The following is a 22375-nucleotide window of genomic DNA, read 5'->3' on the forward strand; positions in this document are numbered from 1 at the left end:
AAGAAACTGTAAGTATTGTTTTACGCTGCATTTATTTAGTCAATGGATAAATACAAGTCACAATATATTATCTGTTGTAAATACAAAGACATTGCAGGCATAAATCTGGTTTAAAGAGACAGCAGTACATTAAACAGCAGCAATGTTTCAGTATTCTGATTCAGTGCACTAATGAGTGAGAGTACAAAGAACAGCTGTAAAGTGCAGTAAAGTTTACAATAGTCAAAATAAACATATTACCACTGTCCAGTCTGGAAAGTGCATTTTAGGGTGTGGTTATGTTTATTATCATTCATATTTAAAATGTATTCTGTTCAAATTTCAGACTTTGACAAATACAATTTCTATATGTATCCCAACTTTCCTCTGTGATGTTTACTGACCAAAGATTTCCTCAAAATTGACCAGCTGCTTGATCTGCTCAGTTTGCATGGAGTGTCGTCTTAACAGACTCTTCTTGTTCTTGAGATCTCTGGGATGGCTCGGGGCAATAGGGACAAAATGCCTCAATCCAGGAACAATGGGTGAAGTTCCTGCCACAGGCTTGCTTCCACTGGTGATGCCAACACTGGTGTTGACTTTAATATCTGGAATGGGCGCATGCGGATTAAGAGGTGGCAGATAACCAGGACGGGTTTGTGAGATATGGTCTAGGAGTAGGGCTCCAGATCCCCTCCGCTCCAGCATCGCCGGGCTCCTCCTCTGAACGACACTCTCTAGGGACTCTCTGGATCCAGAGAGAGTGGTGGAGCGGCTGGTAACAAGCTTGCGTTTCTCCGTCCCCCCAGTTCCTCCTCCAGTCTTCCCGAGGTCTTCAGAGGGTTGGCTCCCAAATTGAGGCAACTGAGAGTCAGAACTGTAGTGGTCCATTCCGAAGTTGCGGCGACGAAACACATTGCGCAGGCTTGAAACAGCCAGGTTGGGAAGACAGTCTGGGTTCCGGTCCACAGGAGCAGTGTCTGAGATGGATGCCTGCTTGAGGTTCTGATGTGAGGAAGAGTGCGGTAGCAACTCACCATCGTAGGACATTTTTCTACTGAGCCATTTCTGTTCTTTTGTTAGTTCTCTTTCACCATCAGATGTTGTCTCAAAACCTCTAAGCAGACCAGTAGAGTCTTTGACGTCAATGCTTTGGTGCCGAGCTACCGTCGTTCTCAGTAGAGGTCTGGAACCATTGTACCCAAATGAGAGCTCTTCTTCGGGGGTGATATCTAGAAGCTCCTCGGCAAAGGAAGAGGACTTGCTTTGCTGTAGGAGCAAAGAAGGAGGGATCTTCAGCCAGGGCTCTGAGTTAAGCCTCTGTAGATGCAGCAGCTTCACCACACTAGCCGATTGCAGAGGGCTTGCATCTTGAGTCGGTGATCCTGGCTTAAATGTGGGAAGTGTTGGAGTGGATCCCAGGGTCTCAGATTGGTTGTTGTTGGGAGGTGAGATATGCGGGGTAAAAAGATTAATTTCAGAGGGGCACATACATGACGCAGAGGCACAGTGCAACCGGTCCTCAAGATTTGGAGGTGGTGGTACGTTCAGATACTGCTTGGTCATTTGTCTTCCAGAGGGTAGTTTGTCTGTTGTAATGATGATGACTTCTTTGCCCTTGGCCTTGCAGGCATCCAGTAGTACTCTCAATGCATCCTTGTCTCCAGCGTTAACTGCGTAGACCAGAGCAGAGGAACCATTGTGGTCCTGTAAACTAGGGTCAGCTCCACTGGATAGCAGAAGCGACAGCACCTCATCGCCCGCCCGCTCTATGCAGGCATGCATTAGGGCTGTCTTACCAGACTTATCCTGAATGTTGGGGTCTGCACCATTTTCAAGAAGATACCTGTTGAGAAGAAGATTGATTCATTAGGGGTAGCTCATAGAGGAAGGGATCAATGAGAGAGTCAATCAGAGTGTCCACAGTAAAAAAAAATCTTGTAAATACTAAATAAAAGTGAAAATGTAGTATAAGACACATGTACTAAGATATACTATTATTGATATACTCATCTGATTGTTAAAAAACTTTTATGCCATTTTCAACATTGGGATTCAGTGACTCATGTGGTGTCACCATCAAGTAAAAAGTGTAAACATCTTATCCAAAAAAAAAGTTCCAAAAACACTACCATCCAAACATTTAGGGTCAGTAAGATGTTGTTGAAAGAAGTCTGCTCACCGAAGCTAGATTTATATAATCAAAAATACACACAAATAGTAATTTTGTGAAATGTTATTACAATTTAGAATAACCATTTTCTATGTATCTTTTAAAATGTTATTTATCCATGTGATGGCAAAACTGAATTATCAGCAGGAATTACTCCACTGTTTTTAATGTGTCAGAATAAAGGTATTATTAAAAAAAAATCGTATTGACTCCAAACTTTTGAAATGTAGTGTATCTTCAAAGGTAAACCTTTCTTTTTCTTTTCTTTTTTAAATATAATTTTTGGTGATTCCTATGATCTTGTATTATAAAATGGTCAAATATTCTGATAGCTTAAGAGACTTATTAACCCTCACGCAATAATGATCTATTTCAGAAATTAAAAATATGCATTTTTTCATCATTCATCACTCATCATTCAAGAGACACTGTGTGTATGAACACTGTGTGTATGAACATTTTTATGTACTTTAAAAAACACAAATATCTAGGTTTCATAATCAGCTAATCAACTTACAGGAGACCCACCTGATGATCTTGGGTTTTGGAACACTCTGAGCATCGGCATGGTGACTTTTGCAGGCCACCATCAGTGGAGTTTCTCCCCTCTCATTGCTTTCATTAATGTAAGCCCCTCCTTCCAGCAGCAGGCGCGTCAACCTCAGGCGGCACAGATACACTGCTTTCAGCAAAGAGTTTCCACCCGTGCGCACCTCTGTTGAGTCCTCCATGATTATAAGGTGGTGTGATCGCTGAGAGGCTAATGTCGGGTTGGCTCAGTGGGTCATAGAAGCTGATTTCTTTATTGGCTTCTGTCAGGGAAGAGAAGGAGAGCATACTTTTTTATAAGCAGAGTTTTTCAAGGTTTTCACTTAAGTGTCTGCTTTTTATCCAATTAATTCGCATCAAAGCAAACCTGATGTCTCTTTGACATTGAAATGTTCTCTCCCTCTTCGCCTCAGAAGAATATGCTAGAGAGGTTTCCTGCTCTAATCTCTCGCCATTCATCGGGTAGACACTAATGTGAAGATGTTTGTTATGATGACTAGGTAGGTGGCATGTCTAGGTAGTACTTGACAAGAAGACATAAGAAAACTGAATTAGTTATCTAATCCCTGTTACATAATATGAATTACTCTTTCTTTTATATTCTTTGAATTTTTGCAGAATATTTTTGTTCCTAACCTGCAATTATGCAACATAGCCTTTGTTTAATACAAGTTAAGGTCAATCGACAGCGCTTTTAACATCATGTTGATATAATATAATAAACAGAATAATTAATTCCAACCTGTGGCTCCTTTTCTTTACAAAGCAAAAATCTGGTTTACAGTGAGACACTAACAATCACAAGTGAATGGGGCCAATTTGTAAACTTTTATAAGTTATATTATAGGCTATTTTATTTCATTGCCATGACAACATAACACTTAAAATATTAAATGTTATTCAAATGATGAGAACAACTTTAGAGTTAAAACAACAATTATAATACGTTTTAACACAAGGATAAATGTAAGTATTTTTATTAATCTTCTAAAAACCAGCCCCATTTACTTCTTTACGATGCCAAAACAGCTGATGCCAGAGCAAGGTGAGTGGCTGCTTATATGCTCCGGCAGTTCATTGAAAGATTAGATGGGTTCACTCCTCCCAAAATTATGTTGTGAACTTCACTAAGTGCATTTCTGTAACCTTGATTTCTGCTTTTTTTTAAAGAAAATGACAGATATGGTTTGAAACTATTATGCTGTCGATTAAGCTTAATTTCTGCAGTACTTGTGTGTAGCTACTTTTAAAGTAGTAGTTATAGTATATGTAATGTCTTAAAGGGATAGTTTACCCCAAAATTAAATGATTTCCTCACTCTCAAGTTGTTCCAAACCTGTATGAATTTATCTTCTGCTGAACACAAAACAGAAGATATTTGGAAGAATAATGGAAACCAAACAGTTTATGGGCCCCATTGACTTCCATAATATGAAAAAAATACTACGAAGGTCAATGGGGGCCATCAACTTTTTGTTTACCCACATTCTTTAAAATATCTTCTTTTGTGTTCATCAAAAGAAAGTATCTCATCTGGACAACTTGAGGGTGAGTAAATGATGTCAGTTTTTTTAATTTTTGGGTGAACTATCCCTTTAAGCATATAAGCCTGCACCAGACATGCACATCCTGTTCTTATAAGAGCAATAGCAGTGTTTTTGTCAGTAGGTTGAAATTCAATAGCTTGAGGCAATCTGTAGGCCTATTTGCCACATAGAACGAAGACATTCCTTTATAAAGTCTATTGTGCATGTGGCCTTGTTCTCTCATCTCAAAGTGCAGTTGCAGTGCACTCTTTATTTAACAAACAGCGAGCGCCAGATTGCCTCACTCAGGTTTATAAATGTGAATTCACTGGAGTTGAGGTAAAATGAAGGAAATTAATCTTTTTGTGTCCTCCAACAAAATGAAAAGGATGAAAACCTGGGCTGTCACTCTCATGGTAGCTTTTCTTAGCAGTGAAGGCTGCATGTGACAAATGCTAGATTAGAGAGTGCGTCAGTACCGTGGATAAATGTTTTCTTTAAAAAAACACACACATGCGGATTATAATACCTTTACCTAACTTTAATAGCCTTAATTATGTCTGCCTTTCCTGAACAAGAGCAACCTCATTTCTTTCTTTCTTTGTGTGTCATGTTTATTATGCTAATAAACCACTTTGTCCTGACAGTTTGGCTTTTGAAATCAAGTTACAAGTCCCGATTGGTCTGGTACAAGCACACTGCCTGATGCCTGCAGGACATCTCGGTTCAAGCTGCTAATTCCTACAGCTCCCTGGGCTGGCATTTAAAACCACAGCTTTGTGTGCCATTCCCCTAGTCTTCAATCGCCCTTGGGAACAGAGAGAATTTTTAATGACAGGTCTCTCTCCCTCTGTTGCTGCCTTGTGCTAAAAAGCATGGAGCAAATGAGGCCCAAAACAGATGAGGGTGGTGATTGTTGCAGCAGCAGTGCTGAAGTGGAGCACCAAACAGACCACTCCACGCACCTGTGTGCATCTGTGATTCATGCCAGATCACGCAATGCTTAATTCTCCTCACAAATGGTGGGCTGAATTTGTCCCTCTCAAAACACCTGCAGGGAAAATGAAAACGCACTCTCTGTGACATCAACTGATAAGTGGATAAGAATAGTTTTTTTGTGTCTTGATTAATGTGGGAAATGCTTTTTCGAGGTTTGCCAGGAGAATGCTAAAGATACATTTCCATGTCCATAGTATAGATTCATATGCTAAACAGTGAAAGCAACAAACAGTAGTCCCTTTACTTTGCATTTGTTTGGTTAAATTGGAAATTAATTATTTGCATGATGTGTTTAAATTTTATACCCAATCATTTGTACTTAATGCGTGAACTTCAGTTAATATAAGTGTATAAATATTTTTTGCTTAATCATTTTATATATATAAAAAATGTTGTTTTAATTAAACGTGAATCAACTTTACCTGAAATCCTACATTATATATATATATATATATATATATATATATATATATATATATACATATGGACATTGTTGTTTTTGCACACATATGTATATACACATTACACATTACACACTCACACACACATATATATATATATATATATGTGTGTGTGTGTGTGTGTGTGTGTGTGTGTGTGTGTAAATTTTACACAAACAATGTCCATTGTTACTGAAAATCATCTGCATTATAATCTAAATATGCTATTTCGTGTGAACTATTTTTGATCTTATTTTTATAGAACAGATTCAAGGTCAACACTAATAAAAAAGCTATATTCACTCACATCATACCGTAAGACCAACAGCATCACAAATCTAAAATAGTCTGTAAGAAATCCTTCATATTAACTTAACACAAAAAAAATGTCATTATACAGCATAAAAAGGTAAAGTTTTGTTTTTATATTAAAAAGTATGCATATTTTTTAGGGAGATTAAATGATGTCCTTACCTCTTATCTCAGTCTCTGCTCTAGATTTCCAATAGCTTGTTCCTGTGGAATGTCATCTTTGTAAATAGACGAGTAATCCAGGGGTGAGACTAAAGCTGGAGCTTGAAGTGGGAGATGAACATGTGGAGATGTGCACTCACTGAAGGTGAATCAAAGAGTGGCACAGATACAGGAGAGAGAAAGAGAACAAGTGCCTGTGTATCAGGAGGACAGTCAAGCTTAATAGAGCAAGGTGACGCCAGTCCCAGCACATCCAGCGTCAGTAAGTGATAGCTCCATTATTCTCACATTGCGAAGGAGTTATTGAACTCGTATGCAGAGGTTGTACGCAGACCCTCATTTGTTCCTAACTCTGATGTCAACACGATCGCACGGTGATGGCACCTATTGTGCAATTACATCATTATGACACAACTGTCTCGCCTTTGAGGCAGCAGTTTAGCTCCCGAGGAGTGTATTGATCCGTTTGAGTGATGCAGTCACTATTTATAAAACTGCAATGATGGCACTGAAGGGCCAATAATAAGACTCCTAACAGATTAAAAATGGGAAAAAAGTTTAATTTGATAATAAAAACTAGACACAAATGACAGAAATAAAGAGACAAATGGCAAGTCTTAAACAGCCCTCCAACTGCTCTCTTTTACCTTTTAAACTAAATGGCAACTCGCTTGCATAAGCTAATGAAGTGCACACCCTTGTCAAGTCTCTAGATACTGTTTGTACCCTGAAAATATATCTAAGTGCTACTTAAGGTGCATGTGCTGGGTAATTGGAATTCCAGTCAGGTTTATTTCAGTCTGGCAGTAAACATTCGTAGAACATTTAGGCTGACATATCAAAAACAATCAGCTTAAAAAGGTTGTGCCTGATTGCAGCATTTGGCTTTTTAAAGTAGGGGTCATGAAGGAGTTTGTGGGTGAACCTGAAAGCATTAGTATTGTGACCCTTCTCTGAACTATATGACAACCTTTGTCAATCAGCCAGTTCGAGGATGAAACACAACATGCATATTCATGAAGCAGTCAGATCTTCAGACTGGCGTAATAGCAGACACTTCAGTTGCTATTGGATATGGAGATGAGCAGGTTGTCTTTTGCAGTTGGCAAGATGAAGAATAATTAAGTGGATTGCAGATATGGAAAAGATGATTTATTACTATCAAATTTAGGTACAACCCCAAATCAGAAGTTGGGACATTTTGTAAAATGCATTAAAATCAAGAATCTGTGATTTGTTAATTCTATTTAAACTTTTTTTAACTGACAAAAGTACAAAGAAAAGTTTTCCAATGTTTTCACTGACCAACATAATTGTATTTTGTAAATATGAACAAATTTTGATTTTGATGGCTGCAACACACCCCAAAAAGTTGGGACAGAGACATGTTTACCACTGTGTCACATCATCTTTCCTTTTAATTACACTTTTTAATCATTTGGGAGTTGAGGATACTAATTGTTGGAGTTTTGCTATTGGAATATTTGCCCAATCTTGATACAAGACAGCCGCTCAACAGTCTGTGGTCATCATTGCCTGATTCTCTTTTTCATGATGGGTCATACATTTTCCATAAGAGACATATCTGGACTGCAGTAAACAGGCAGGCACATGGTGCAGAGTGTCTAGAAACCACTCAGTTTTAGCATGTGCAGAATGACTCCTGGCATTGTCTTGCTTCCCAGGAAAGATGTCATCTGATGGCAGTTTATGTCTCTGTACGATCCAAATATATGCCTCCATGTCAAGAAGCACTTAATCCTCGTTATGGTTTTCTTATTATATGGTTTTCTGAATATCTGAAATTAGGAAAAATATTTAGTGTGCGTCTTTCTGACTCATCTGTGACCAGGACAGTCAGTCTTTGTGGTGTATCAAGAGCTGTGGTCTGCCATTTTTCTTGCATTACAGTATCTATGTTTACAACAATCAACATCCAATAAACATTTGAAATGCACTTGATCCACACAATACAATTTACACTCACAAAAAAAGTCACATATTATACTTTACACTTCCTTAAACGTTACATTACACCTTACACTCCTATACTATGCTTATACAATTACACCACTACAACACCTTCGCTTATAGGCCTACTGTTGATTTTTGATTGTCTTATTCACCTCTAAGATAGCCTGATGCACAAAAGAGTGCTTCAGCCTCACTTTGTTTAATTTTGGAACCCCGTACCTCTGGTTTGATGGTAATAAAACAAACTCATGTAGGATATTATTATGGTCAGTCAGAGATTATATTATTAGCCAGCTTTAACAAATTTTTTATAATAAGCTGAATCATATAGCTTCTCAAGAGGCTGCCCTACAATCCCTGAGCAAACTTAAATTTTATTAAACAACTTTGTTTTTAGCATATAAATGACAAACTCTCTACCATATGGAGTTGCAATGCAGTATACTCATTATCACAATGCACATTATCCACATCCAGCAGGAGTAACTGTCGACCAAGAGGAAACTGTCTGAAAGGGATGTCCAGGTATTAACCTGGATTGAATCCAAAAAACATAAAACCACAGCTGCCCAACTCACTGCAGGATTAAATTAAATTCACACCTCCACTCTCCTAACCAACACTGTTGGACAGGAGCTCCACATGATCAATATTCATGGTCGGGCAGAGCTGCTATAGCCAAACCTTTGATCACTCGTGCCAATGCCGAATGTCAGTTTCAATGGTGCCAACAGTGCAAATCTTGGGCTGTGGATAATCTGAAACATGTATTGTTCTCTGATGTGTCCACCTTAACTGTCTTGCACATCCGTGGGAGTTACGGTGTGGAGAAGCCCCAAAGAGGCTTAACATCCGGAATGTTGCGTGCCCAGTGTGAAGCCTGGGATGGACGGTGATGGTTTGGTATGCAATATCATGGTATTCCCTACCGTGCTTGATGGGCACAGTGCCAAGGGCTACGGAACCATCTTGGATGACCACCTAATGGTTCAAACATTGTACCCTGAAGGTGGGGCCGTGTATCAGCATGATGATGCACCAATACACACAGCAAGACCTGGCGACACAATTGTTTGATGAACATGAAAATAAAGTTGAACATCTCCCATGGCCTGCACAATCACCAGATCTAAATATTTTTTAGCCACTTTGGGGTATCATGGAGGAACATGTGTTTTCCTCCACCAGCATCACATAGTGACCTGGCCACTATTCTGGAAGAATGACTCAAAGTCCCTCTGGCCACTGCGAATGACTTGTATCTATCATTCCCAAGATGAATCGGTGCTGTATTGGTAGCAAAAAGGAGGCCCAACAGGGTTCTTCAAATCCAGCCCTGAAGTGCTACTGCTCTGCAGAGTTTAGCTCAAACCATGATCAAACTCACTTACCTGCAATTTTATAGTAACTGAAGACATTTGCTGTCCTAATTCCAAGGCTGCATCGTTGAAAGGCCGCAATTCGAAGACTGATTGCGTCACCATTGTGTGACGAAGGCTCCTTCAAATGCGGCCTCGAAATGCGCCCTTTGTTTTACGGGAAATACAACACATGGACCCTTCACGGCCTCGCATACCCCAGAATTTATTACGCGCCGGTGACAACAGGATTTTTTGTTAGAGAAATTTTCCGATAATACTTTAAATTTAAGCATTGGGTTTAACTTACTCAAATGATCTAATGTATCTAATGATACCAATGTAAAAATAAAAAATATATAGGGGAAAATTCAGGTTGATTGGGACACTTTTCCCCACTCATCTCAATGGCAAAAGATGTCCCAAACTACCTGAATTCACCCCTATATAAAGCAGCTCAAATATTAACTTATATCTTAACAAAGAAGCAATTTTACATAGTTTGGACACCTTATTATGTAAATAAATGGACAAAGGTGAACATTTAGACAGGTTGTAAACCTTGTTTTGTTTTAAGGCAGTTGGATATAACTTAGGTTAAACGTTACTGCTGCTCTTCAACAGCAATTGTCAGTTGCTAGGAGACAAGAACAGTTTTCCGTAGGCTAGAGTGTCCCATTTAACAACAGTCAGACCTTAGCGGCCATCGAAGGACTGCCTTTGAAGTCCGAGTCCTTCGAAGAATGCAGCCTTTGAATTGGTACACAGCCCTTGACTAGCTTGTTCAGGTGTTTGATTAGGATTTGTGGAACCATGCCCTACACCATACTAATAAATTATTGTGGTCCAAAACCAGGTGCTTCAGATTCATTCTCCAACCCAATATAAATCATTAAGAAAAGGCCACAAATTAGCAGAGACTTAGCCCCTATGCAACATGTTGAGCTATTGTGCTCATGGCAGATTGAATCCGGCTGATTTTACCCCCTCTTTCGTCCCATGATTTTCTGTCTACTTTTTACTTTGAATATAAAACTGCAAAAGCCCACACATAGAATTTCAAAAGAACAATCATAGAAGTAACATCATATCTTTTAATTGTCCAGGAATCACAACATATTTTGGACATTTGATATTTTAATTAATAAGGAAAGTGGACATGAGATTTGAAGTGATAGAGATAAGAAGGGGTGAAGGGGTCAGGAAATTACAAGCATAATTTAAATGAAAACTACTACATCATGCAACATGTCAGAGTCCACATCTCCTACTTAAAAGATTTTCTTCTTAGTGGTCGGTACTCTCATACACTTCGAACACATACTGAACACCATTCTCATCCTGTAAGCCGGTGGGTACACCTGGGAATCTAACCAGAAGGAAACAAGAAAAAAGAAAAAGAAGGAACAATAAGAACATAAGCAAAGGATACCTTTAAAAACAAAACATAATACAGACACAACACAATTGCATAACATGCACAAAACAAAATAGCCTTTAGCAGACAGATTCAAACTTTCATAAATACTCAACTTGGATGGTATAGATTCTTGTTAACTTCCAATTAACTGCTGAAAATAATCAAATGATTTGAGAACACACCTAACAAAATCCATTTTGCTCTTTGTCAGATGAAGTGACAGCGATCAACATCCTGTGTGGATTTAACTTCTCTTTAAATGCTTACTGTGAGCCTGAGAGACGTGACATTTGATGCAATCCACCTTTGATGCTAGATGCCATTTTTACATAACAAGAGAGCTTTTTCTCCTCATTGATGCAACTCTCTTCACTATTCTCTCTGGATACACAATACAGCATGACTGTTCCAGTGCCAATAAATCTATCTGCTTTATTCAAGGATACGACAAGACAAATACTCCTAAACATATGTATAAAAAAGGTTGTACTTTATAAATAAAAATGTTTCAAATGGTGCCGTTTTAGCATTAGCAAATGGCCTTTTTGAAGTTTAACACAAATAGAAATTTAATAATAGCTCCTACAAATCATTATGACACAAATTGTTTGCAATAGTGTTCAGAGTAGTTCAGAGTACTGGCAACATGTGAGGAATGAAGGTAAGCAAGAAAAAGTGCCATACTCTTAAAAGCCATGAAAAAGTTTGGGGTCAGTATGATTTTTTAAAATGTTTTTGAAAGAAGTTTTTTAATGCTTAATAAGACAGCATTTATTTTCTCATAAATACAGTTAAAATAATATTGTTAAATAATATTACAATTTCAAATAACCTTTTTCTACTTGAAAACGTTTTAAAATATAATTTAGTCCTGTGATCCGAAAGCTGAATTTTCAGCATCATTACTCCAGTCTTCAGTGTCACATGATCCTTCAGAAATCATTCTAATGTGCTGATTTGGTACTCAAGAAACATTTAAAGTTATTATTAAAGGAGAACTCCGGGCAAACAGTTGTGGTGCTTTAACAATTTTTTAGTAACTGTGACACATTTTTACAGGATTCTTTGATTAATAGAAAGGTTAAAAGAATGGCATTAATTTGAAACATAAATCATTATAAATGTCTTTACCATAATTTCTTTTTTTTATCAATTTAATGCATCCTTGCTGAATAAAAGTATTAATTTTTATTTATAAAAAAAAAAAAAAAAAAAACCGTACAGACCCCAAACTCTTTAATGGTAGGGTTCGGTGTATTTCCTTAACTGCTGTCCATGACATCACAGCATATTCACCAACAGATTAGTTGTCTAATGAAAGACTTCAAAGCAGCTCTAGAGCAATTAATCACATGGCATTTACGGCTTAGGTGATTGGCTAAAAAAATATTATATACCTCAATGTAAGCATTCAAACAACTGTATAAGCACTCACTCAGACAGGAGCTTGTACTTGTCCATTTTAATATCAGGTATAAATGTGTCACAGTCAAACTGCTTGAGGACCCGTGTTACAAAAAGACGCCTGGGACCAGAGCGCTCCATCACCTCCTAAAGAACACAGCACAACATTCACAAACAGTGTATGATGATTACATTGTACAAGATATTAACAGAATGAAGAGGAAGGAGTATGAAGGAAGGGAGTCTTTTGTGCATTTTGCCTTGAGGTAGTTTCCATAACAACTGATTATACAGAGATCTGCAGTTGCACGTATTCTGTATAACCGATGAAACATGATATTTCCTAATTTTGGGATAAAATTGGCTATTACTTTACAAAACAAGTATACATAAATTTCATACAATTGGAGGAAATTAAAAATAGAAACATAAGAAGTAAATGAAAAAGAATTTACCCACTCACTAGTGGTGCCTGCAGCTGTACGGCTATTCGTACCATGAGCGCTCCGACTGACCTGAGAAACGTTTTCAGTCCGAATACTTCAGCAGTTATTATGTGTGTCCCATATTTCTGTCGACTGAACCAGCGATATCAATCATTCGTGGATTAATCATTCTTTGGTTAGAATTATTTCCTTTCCAAGAATTGGCCAAACGCGCTTTCATAACGATCTGAAACGATTCGGACTCGTTCAGACAGTTCTGTCACTGAATCATCTGAAGCGGTTTCTCGGTCAAGAACAACAAATAGAGAAAAAAATAGCGCTGTTTTCAGTTGTGTCACTAGTTTACTTTGAACTACGCAGCACGGCCCAGTGGATAACGGAACGCACGCTTAAAGGAGTTGCGTTTACTCTGGTCCCGGACACTATTATTAAACAACATTGCGACATCCAGTGAGAAGCGTTTCAATCTGACACACCACAAATCACTCAATGACTTTAACTATTTTTAAATCAGATGAAACAGCCTCAACATACCAACATGACTGATGAGGTAAATAGCAGAAACATTGTGCCATGAACTAAGTTAGAAGACTATAAATCCCATAATCACCACCCTTACAAACATTTACCATGAATGTACTGTACATAGTAATTTACCATGGTTTGGGCAGAAATGTGGAATATTTATATTGAATGCTATGTTATAGTCATATATATTGCATTGATTTATTATGGGGTAGAGGAATATATACTTGATTGTGTGTATAGTTTTTACCTGTTTAGGCATTTTTTAAACAGTGGTAGTGCATGCATGGTTTTACCTGTGGTTACTAAGTCTCACTGTCAGAATATTTTAATTTAAACCTATAATAATTCTTAATAAAATATTTCTTACCAATTGCTATGATCTTGTATAACGTTATTTAAAATATTTGTAAATAAGTTATTTATTAAGGTCTAATAAATGTGCATGCTGTTGGGTACCACATTTCCAAGTAAATACAATACTTTTTTATGTTTAGCTTACTTATTGATACTGTTATGTTTCAATAAATAAGATAAACCCACCGGCCCACCTCAACTTTTCGATTTAATAGTCCGGCCCTCGAATGAAGCTAATTGAATAGCCCTGGTGTAGGCAATCAGTCCTGTACCAACCTTGTACAGAGCACTGCCGCCAATTATCCAAACCTGGTCCACTTGTTTTTCGACCTCAGAGCTGTCTAACAGATGGAGAGCTGAACTCAAGTCTGAAGCAAGGTAGTGAGCTCCCTCTGGGGCTGTCCTGTGCAGTGAGTGATAGAAAATACAAAACATTTTAAACGTATAAGTGGTAGCAGTCTACTGTGAGGTGAAATAAAGTGTAAGTATTTAGATTACTTGAGCTCTCTGCTGAGAACTATGTTGATCCTGTTCTTTAGGGGTCTGTTTTGTGCAGGAATAGAGAACCAAGTCTTTCTGCCCATGATGACCACATTCTTTTTACCTGTCAAATGACACAGAGTGAATGCAAAAGACAACAATACAGAGATTCGGTTAAAGATTTGACTAATTTCAGAACAAACAAATAAAATATGAAAAAAAATAAGCGGAATGACAAATATGAAAGCATTGTATTACCCTCAACGGAAGGGGTCATGGTCATCTTCTGAAAGTGCTTGAATTCATTACTACAAATATAAGAAGGAAGAATCAAAGCTAATGGTTGGGATTTATTTTGAGGCGTGCTTTGTGTAAAAGGTTAGGAACATGTCAGGTGGGGTTTTTTTCTGCAGGACAAAGTCCAAGCTCTAACTCAAGACCTGTGAAATCATAAAATATTCGATTTCATATAACGTTAGCTGATAATGATTTTGTAAGACGTTTTCATTGTATTAATTTGTGAATAGTCATTTTGAAAAACTGTCAGGACATCGATTTATATTCACATCACTGCAAACGAGTAACAACTTATAGCTATCGCAAAATACGAAACAACCAACACTTTTAATCTTATTGTCACAATATCAAATCATGGAAAGTTAGCAACAAAAACGTGCGGCTTCTCTCTCACCTTAGTCTTATTGGATGCCAGGGTAAATTTCCATTTTTCCCTATTCCCATATCTGGACAAACTGCTACAATACAGTTGAGTATTCGAAACATAACTATCCTGAATGAAAATAACAATTCAAACTTTAGCTAATAAGCACTGTCTGGTCTTCCTCCCGCCAGCGAATTTACAAATATAGCGTTACGTAGAACGTTTGGCTCATAAATATGAACGACGTTACGTGACGCTCCTGAACTGATTTGCTGTAGGACTGCGTTGGCGCCAGTACATTGTCCAATGAACTTATTCTATTATAGTGAAGGAGTCGCTCTTCCTGTCACATGCGCATTCAAAAGTAGCCCTTAAAGAAAAAAGTGCACAGACTGAAAGCAGCGGAACAATTATAATACGTTGATTTTTCCTTGTTCTTATCCTAGTATATTTGCATAAAAACATAAGTATTCAAATATTATAAAATGCATGACACTTTTTTTAAACTTGACAAAGCATGTAATGAACAATCCGGTTCATCTTTTAAAAAAACAAAAAAATGTAATATCTGTCCAAAAATAGTCAAGTCAAGTCACCTTTATTTATAATGCGCTTTTTACAATACAGATTGTTTCAAAGCAGCTTTACAGAGATAACAGGAAAATAATGTTGTAATAGTATTGTTCAATATAAAATTAAATGTCCCCAACTAAGCAAGCCAAAAGCCAATGGCAACAATGGTGAAAAAGGCGATAGTGGAAAGGAACCAAAACTCCATCAGGTGACAGAATGTGTTAAACAATTTTAAAACTCAAATATCATAATGGGCTTATATGGATAGAAAATAGACAAGACAATTGATAAATCTAATTATGAACAGAGCATGGTACTTTTATTTCATTGTATCAAACAATTTTATCCTTGCATCTTTGATGAATGATGTCCATTATGTATATGTATAACTGTATTAAATGCATATTATATTCATACATATATTTTTTAGAATATACCAGTTTTATAGAATAATCACAAAAATGATACTGACAGTACAACTATTTTTCAATCTCAGCATGGCCTTTTCTTTCTCCAGCTCATGTCCATGTTATTTGCATTGTACTGCGCCTCCTTTTGGTTTTGCATTGTAATTTTGTGATATTGTTTAAAGTCATTCCCCAGCAGCCACTCAAATCCAAATGGGACAAGCGCCTACAAGTGTTTACAATATGTTCTACAGTCTTCATAGTGATATCGGAGCGGTTCAGACTAACAGACCTAAGGCAGAGTAGTGGGGGACTGTCTAGGGCCCCGAGGGGTTTGGCTGGATGGTTTAGGACAAGTCTAAATACAGGGTCCAGGCGACAGGGAACAGCGATTAGCGAGAGCTTCCGAAGGAGTGAAGCACCCCTAAGTAGTGCCCACAGCACTCCCTTCAGAGACCTCCAACACAATGCAGGCTTCATTTGCCGTTCATCCAATGAAAAACTGTTAGGAAAAAGAACACTGAATGGAAAGCGGTACATAGCACATTTGATTTAAAGGGAAAAGAGCATCAGCGTGAAGTTTAGCAAGAATGACAACATTTTACTTACTTTAATGTTAAAGAGTGGAGGTGTGGAAGGCACGGAAGATTAGAAAGAAGACCTTCGTCTTCACCCTCCTCCTCAGCATCATCATCATCATCATCCTCTCCATTCAAATTAGAGCTGGGTGGGTCTAAATGAACAGTGAGAGAGTTGAGTTTGGGACAGGCATGGATGAGCTCCAGAAGAGGAGTACGTCCATCAGCTCTGATTCCTTCCAGGGTGAGCGAGAGCAGGTGTGAGCCTGAGGCTCTCAGGGCTGGAACCAAATCAGACAGAAGACCAGCAAACTGTAGAGAAAGGCAGTGTAGCTGTCCAGAAAACCTACTGAGTCCTCTGGTTAAAATGGTTGCCTGTTCGAAGTTGTCAGCATTATGATGAGCATTACTCTGGAGACAGTCCAAAGAAAGGACATGCAGGTCAGGGCAGATCTTCCCTACTGCCTCCAAAGTGTCCAGAGACAGTCCTTGTACATCCTTTAGGGATGTTGTCACACTATCCCTTCCATTACAATCCCTATTTCTATCTCCATCTTTTTTAAAACCCTCTCCTGAAATCCCTGTCCATTCATTTCTCTCTGTTGTATCACTAGCATCCACGTGACTCTCCTCTATTGATAACCATTCATCCAATTTTCCTTCCAAATTAAAACTCTCCTCTCCATCTGCACTCAGTAAACTGCTATCTTTCAAGTGGTCTTCCTGTGTCCGCTTTGCCCACATGTCTTTAAGATGTGGCACACCTTCTCGACTAGTGAACTCCTCTGTCACCTCAAACTGTCTGTTCTGTATGAGAACACAAGCCTGTCCCAGTCCCTCCACTGCCAACCTCTGAAGACCAGACAAACTAAGCAGGAGGAATGCAACTGCAGCTACTGCATCCCTCTCATTTTCTGCTAAACCGATATCCAATGCAAGCAGACTGTTGAAGGTGTTTGCATTCATGACAGCGGGTTCTTGGTAGGCCAAAGGCAGAAGGCTTGCAGGGGTGAGGTGAAGGCACCGTGACACATCCAAGTGTTTCAGCTTGGAGCATTGGCGGCAAACCATCGCTATCACTCTCTGATCACAAAGAGTTCCAGCCAAGGAGAGGAAACGGAGACGACGTTGGCTGCCTAGGAGCTCACACAGCACTGATGCAGATATATTCTGTGCGCCACTAAGATCCAGAGACTGAAGATTCTGTGCAAGGCAGAGACAAGTGAGTGAAAATAAGAATTGTAAGAGCTTTGCATGGATTGTCAGGCAAGACTAACAACATTCACAATTTGTTTGTATGTTTTTACAGTGTTTGCATTCCCCAAACATTCTGGTTAGGGTAAATAAGGGTTTGTTCCATTTTATTATGTTAATTAAAACATACACACTGCTATTCGATTTTTTTTTATTAAGCAAGGATGCATTAAATTGATCGAAACTTTTAGATTGTTACAAAAATCAAAAACTATTTCAAGTAAATTATGTTCTTCAAAACGTTCTATTCATCAAATAATCCAGAAAAGAATGCATCACGATTTTCACAAAATATCAAGCATAACAGTTATCAATATTTCAATATTAATAATAAGAGGAAACGTTTCTTGAGCACCAAATATTAAATTATTTCTACAGTTGTATATACCTGCTTTATCACATTTAATCGTTAAAGTTGAAAAATATCCCACTGATGTATGATAGATTGTTCAGCATTCAAAATGTAACCAACAGCGATTTTATTTTAATATTTGCATACTGAGTTTTTTGAATTTTTTATCCTCCTTGCACATATTTAATGAATTAGCAGATATGCCTTTCATTGCACAATGACGGTAATACATTTTGTGTGCAACTGACTGAAAACAACAACAGTATATTATTTATCAAAGCTTACCTAAAACTTAAAACAGTATTCTTTTGCTGCTTTGCCAGCACTTATATTCAACAATGGAAACTCAGCTCTAATTGGCGTATCTGGTATTTGCTGTCTAATAAGGGTGACTTTAAAGTTCACATAAGCCTTACAAGCACATCTGTATGTTTGTGCAAACTGTGTGCAAAAACGAAATATACCCAAGTTAGAAGGGGTGTGTGTGTTTAACCTGGCAGCGTATCTGGATAAGAGAGCAGAGGTTGGCATTGACAAGGCTGCATGCAGATGAGAGGGACAGACAGCTCAGCTGCGGGAGGAGGAGGAGGTGCAGGCCGGCACGTGTCAACAAATTACGCGAGGACAGGATGCACAACAGCTCTTCCAACAACTCACCAGCTGAAAGAGAAACACACAGATAAGATAAATACTTTGATAAACACTCACACATATCTACACATGCACAAGTCTTTTCAATACTCACGTAATGAGCTGAAAGGACCCATGACGTATCTGAAGAAATACTGGTCCATGTATTTTTGGGCATAATCTTTTACCCACATATCCTTCATGTTCTCAGCTAGGCTTTGAAGACAAAGGCCTATCAGTGTGGAAGGTTTGTCCTCATCATCAGCACATTCATTCTTGCATTTTTTCTTCTCCTGACCTTCCCTCTCCGGTGTGGGCTCAAGTTGCCGGAACAAGGGCATATTTGACTCTGACAGTTACTGACATAGATAAAGGCAATAAAAGCATTTATCATGATATGAACCACAATGGCCTTACAGAGCCACACCTCACCTGTAAAGATCTGTGCTCACTGCTCAAGGCATAGTTTAATACTCATAAATATAAGAGAAACCCTATTTTAAAATGTACAATTGACCAAAATACAACAAAACAGCGGGTGTACTGAATCATAAACTGAAAATATCAGTGTTAAATAATAGTAAATTAAGTTTACTAAAAAAATAGGTCTTACCAACAGTTTGAAGATCAGTTTTGTGCTCCTTGGCAAAGACATTATCTTAATATTCAGTCTGTCTAAACACAAGTCCATAAGTTTGAAGCCCATAAATGTATTATTGAGGCCGTAGTAACGAGAAATCACAAATCACTGACAATGAATGTAATGTCACTTACAAATGAACTAAGTTACTGCATGTCAACACAACAGACCTTTGCTCTAAACGTCTAAACACTTTCCTCGCTCCAGTTTTTTTACAGGTTTGTGTATAAGCAAACAGTTGTAAGTTGTTTGCAGAAAGTAAACTATTTCTATTTCTCCTTTTGCCGTTTGTTGAGTGATAAGGAGTCAAACCATCTACTGTAAAAATATAGTTGACGTTAAAATCAAATCAGCACTTCCGTGGAGCACGAGCGCCACCTAGTGATTTGGAGATCAATTCTTCTTCTTCTGAATTTTAATGGAGGTTGGCAAACAAGTTTTTAGTGTGCATTACCGCCACCTTCTGTAATAGAGTGTGGATCAGAATAGCCTACATTACCTGCTACAAAAATAATTAAATAAAACTATTAATAATAATGCATTATTATTCCCATCATTATAAACACAATTTTAATAATAACTAAACTCAATATCCATCTAATAAGCCCATTTCCCCCCAAAAAAACTAAATATTGCTTTATACCCCATGCCTTGAATTCAGTTGTAATATTTTCTTAATTTCAAATCAATTTTTTTCTCTACTTAGCCTGTCTTTCAAAATCAGCCTTTCCTGCTTGTACCTAGGACAATTATTAATTAGATGTTCTATTGACTCTATACTATTACACTGCTCACACAACCCAGTTTCATGTTTCCCTATTATAAAAGCGTACTATTTAATCCATATGCCCAAATCTCATTCTCAAAATAACGTCCTCTTCTTTTTTATTTCTATTATTTTCTCTCATTCCTCCTACCTTCTCCTGGATACTGTATTCTTGTTTTTGTTTCCATTTTCACTCCTCCTGCCCACTTCTTTTTCATTTCTGCTTTGATTACGATTTTAACTTCCGCCTTATACTATAATTATAGGTACATTGTGAAACGGCTGCGTACAAATATGTTAACCCCGGGTAAATTATGAGCAATGTGAAACGTGAATCAAGATAACCCAGGATTCAATTTACCCTGGATTTAGAATGATCCAGGTTATATATTTCAAGTAGCCTATGTGAAAAGTGTGTTACTCTTATATATAAACATCAAATTCAGAATTCAACCTCAAAGGAACTGTTGTCCAATTTCTTCTTATTCAAAGGATAATGTTATGGATGTTCTCCTTAAACTGCCACAGAAAACGCATCATTCGCATATCTGTAACTTAATGTTATATGTTGCCATGTGTAAGGAAGAGGTAGGCAGAGTGGATTCCATAAGCGGGTCTTTATTAAAGGATCCGAGCATAAAATCCAAAAAATAGTTACAAATCATAGTCAGGTCACAGGCTTTGGTCAAAAAACACAGGCAAAACAATCCAATGGCAGACAAATCCAAAACAGAAATCCAGAAAGAGCGAAAACAAATGGTCATAAACAATCAACAACAATGACATGGAAGAATGCTTAGTATGGCAGTGGGAACACATAGCTTATACACGGTGACCGGAAATGACAAGATAGGAACTGACGTGGCAGGAATAGGAAGTGACAGTTTAATATTCAGGGGAGGGCTCCCCTATTGGAAGGACGGGAGTCTGAGATGTTACACCATGATGTTATCATTTCCATCCTTTTCTCCTAAATATAAGAATGTTTACATTCAGAATATTAACATTTCAAAAGCTATATCTTTATACTTATAAACATTAGATAATATTTGAGTTATATTTGTTTCTAGGAAAGCATTATTTCTTCCTATTTCGGTGTGTAAATAGTTATTATTATTATTTTTACAAAGAATAAATTAATATATTCTACAAATGTATGACTATATGACTATTGAACAGAGGGTTGGAATTAAAAACTGCCATTACAGTCACTTTTTACAGTGATAATCATAAAATGAAACAAAATTCAGCTCTCATCTTACTTTATCAAGAGGGGTGAAAAGCTGAACCTTCATCTCTCTAACAAAATAATTAAGCAGTTAAAGCAACACTAAGTAAGATTTTTTACCTTAAAATAATGTTTCCAAAATCGTTTCAGTGGTACATCAAGTCGAGACATGGTGAAATATACTTATGCCACAGCTTTGCGGTATTTTATCTGATATATCCACGCTTCGAAAGATTGCCAGATCGGGTCGCGTTTCTGTAGTTCTAATGAGACATAAGAAAACTACTAATTTGACTTGCTTTACGGCAAGCGTTACAATTGCTACAATTGCTCGTTTGTGATGTCGCAATACATCATACTTTCATACAATCATACATCATACTCTACCTAGTCTGTGGCCATTGTTGATTCCAAAGCCGGTGCTGGATAAACAGAGAGCATGTGCGTGCGCGTGCGACAGTAGGCTGCGGTAGGCTAAATTATTTACGACAGCGGTAATGGACAATTCTGCTTCCAACCTGTACGGCGACCGCAGAAGAAAAGTTCCTTGGTATTGCTTTAAGGCCTGTTTCATAAAACAAGTTTACCAAATAAGCCAGGTTTATTTCAGTTAGTCTAACTTTTCAGTTTTCAGTTAGCTAATTCAACATAGCTCAAGCTCAGTCACTCAGGTAAATTATGCTGAGAAATTGACCTGGTCCAGGGCATGGCTAACTGTCAGGCTAAGCTTGAGTTGTTACACAGTTCCTCTAACACTGACCAACAGTAACACCATTATATTACCATTGACACACATTTTGCATAACGTTTTTTGACTTTATTAACCACTATCAGTCCAAAAATAAATATACAGTATAAAGAAAAAGCTTACATTGATAAATTATACAATATAGACCTACAAATGTTTTCAATTATATTGTAAATTAAATGTTTATGTTAACGTTGTTATATAGATATAGATATATATCCTAAAGGTTTTCTTTTCTTACTGGCTTAATGTTTTGTGCCCAAGCTTTATTTAGATTGTTTTAAAATATATGAACACATTTCTCTCTGGTTTGGTTTGGCAGCTGTAGTATATTTTATGGTTGTCAGAAGAACATTAGAACATTTCAAAAAAAAAAAAAAATGTTTTTTTTTAAAGCAGAAGTTAAAACCACAAAATTAAAAATTAAAATAAAT

The 22375-nt window shown here is 37.5% G+C and overlaps 3 protein-coding genes across 7 annotated transcripts; all 3 read right to left on the reverse strand.

Moving 5' to 3' along the window:
• Positions 1-13: 13 nt before the first annotated feature.
• On the reverse strand, positions 14-9679 carry ankrd34bb (ankyrin repeat domain 34Bb). Its single transcript, XM_077240542.1, has 3 exons — positions 9506-9679; positions 2681-2964; positions 14-1825 (listed from the first exon to the last, which is right to left on the reverse strand). The coding sequence occupies exons 2-3, from the start codon at positions 2881-2883 to the stop codon at positions 376-378; spliced, it is 1653 nt and encodes a 550-aa protein (XP_077096657.1). The 5' UTR covers positions 2884-2964; positions 9506-9679; the 3' UTR covers positions 14-375.
• An 873-nt stretch (positions 9680-10552) lies between these two features.
• Positions 10553-15022, reverse strand: dhfr (dihydrofolate reductase). 3 transcript variants are annotated; one of them, XM_077241005.1, is made up of 6 exons: positions 14796-15014; positions 14363-14412; positions 14123-14228; positions 13901-14027; positions 12328-12443; positions 10553-10841 (listed from the first exon to the last, which is right to left on the reverse strand). In XM_077241005.1, exons 1-6 carry the CDS (start codon positions 14885-14887, stop codon positions 10760-10762), a joined length of 573 nt encoding a protein of 190 aa, XP_077097120.1. In that variant the 5' UTR covers positions 14888-15014; the 3' UTR covers positions 10553-10759. The 3 variants fall into 3 exon arrangements, with proteins under 3 accessions (XP_077097120.1, XP_077097122.1, XP_077097121.1); XM_077241006.1 differs by lacking the exon at positions 10553-10841 and adding an exon at positions 12159-12227 and having other exon boundaries at positions 14796-15021; XM_077241007.1 differs by lacking the exon at positions 12328-12443 and having other exon boundaries at positions 14796-15022.
• Positions 15023-15347: 325 nt separating this feature from the next.
• Positions 15348-19587, reverse strand: LOC143748800 (uncharacterized). Of its 3 annotated transcripts, XM_077241009.1 has the most exons (6): positions 19334-19566; positions 19173-19234; positions 18675-18918; positions 18423-18589; positions 16355-17526; positions 15348-16247 (listed from the first exon to the last, which is right to left on the reverse strand). In XM_077241009.1, the coding sequence occupies exons 3-6, from the start codon at positions 18898-18900 to the stop codon at positions 15857-15859; spliced, it is 1956 nt and encodes a 651-aa protein (XP_077097124.1). In that variant the 5' UTR covers positions 18901-18918; positions 19173-19234; positions 19334-19566; the 3' UTR covers positions 15348-15856. The 3 variants fall into 3 exon arrangements, with proteins under 3 accessions (XP_077097124.1, XP_077097123.1, XP_077097125.1); XM_077241008.1 differs by having other exon boundaries at positions 19173-19587; XM_077241010.1 differs by lacking the exon at positions 19173-19234 and having other exon boundaries at positions 19370-19444.
• Positions 19588-22375: the final 2788 nt, after the last annotated feature.

Source organism: Siphateles boraxobius, unplaced genomic scaffold (assembly GCF_051911475.1).
Source record: "Siphateles boraxobius isolate OS27281-9 unplaced genomic scaffold, OSU_SipBor_1 24, whole genome shotgun sequence".
NCBI lineage: Eukaryota > Metazoa > Chordata > Actinopteri > Cypriniformes > Leuciscidae > Siphateles > Siphateles boraxobius.

Bases quoted from the DNA above. Each gene is read 5' to 3' on its own strand.
- ankrd34bb (XM_077240542.1), bottom strand. From the start codon at position 2,883: ATGGAGGACTCAACAGAGGTGCGCACGGGTGGAAACTCTTTGCTGAAA. The intron at 1,826-2,680 runs GTGGGTCTCCTG...TCTTCTCAACAG, and splicing joins CCAAAACCCAAGATCATCAG to GTATCTTCTTGAAAATGGTG.
- dhfr (XM_077241005.1), bottom strand. From the start codon at position 14,887: ATGTTTCGAATACTCAACTGTATTGTAGCAGTTTGTCCAGATATGGGA. The intron at 14,229-14,362 runs GTAATACAATGC...GTCATTTGACAG, and splicing joins CATGACCCCTTCCGTTGAGG to GTAAAAAGAATGTGGTCATC. The intron at 12,444-13,900 runs GTTGGTACAGGA...TGTGTTCTTTAG, and splicing joins GCGGCAGTGCTCTGTACAAG to GAGGTGATGGAGCGCTCTGG.
- LOC143748800 (XM_077241008.1), bottom strand. From the start codon at position 18,900: ATGCCCTTGTTCCGGCAACTTGAGCCCACACCGGAGAGGGAAGGTCAG. The intron at 18,590-18,674 runs GTGAGTATTGAA...TTTCTCTTTCAG, and splicing joins GGGTCCTTTCAGCTCATTAC to CTGGTGAGTTGTTGGAAGAG. The intron at 17,527-18,422 runs GTTAAACACACA...TGCCTTGCACAG, and splicing joins TTATCCAGATACGCTGCCAG to AATCTTCAGTCTCTGGATCT.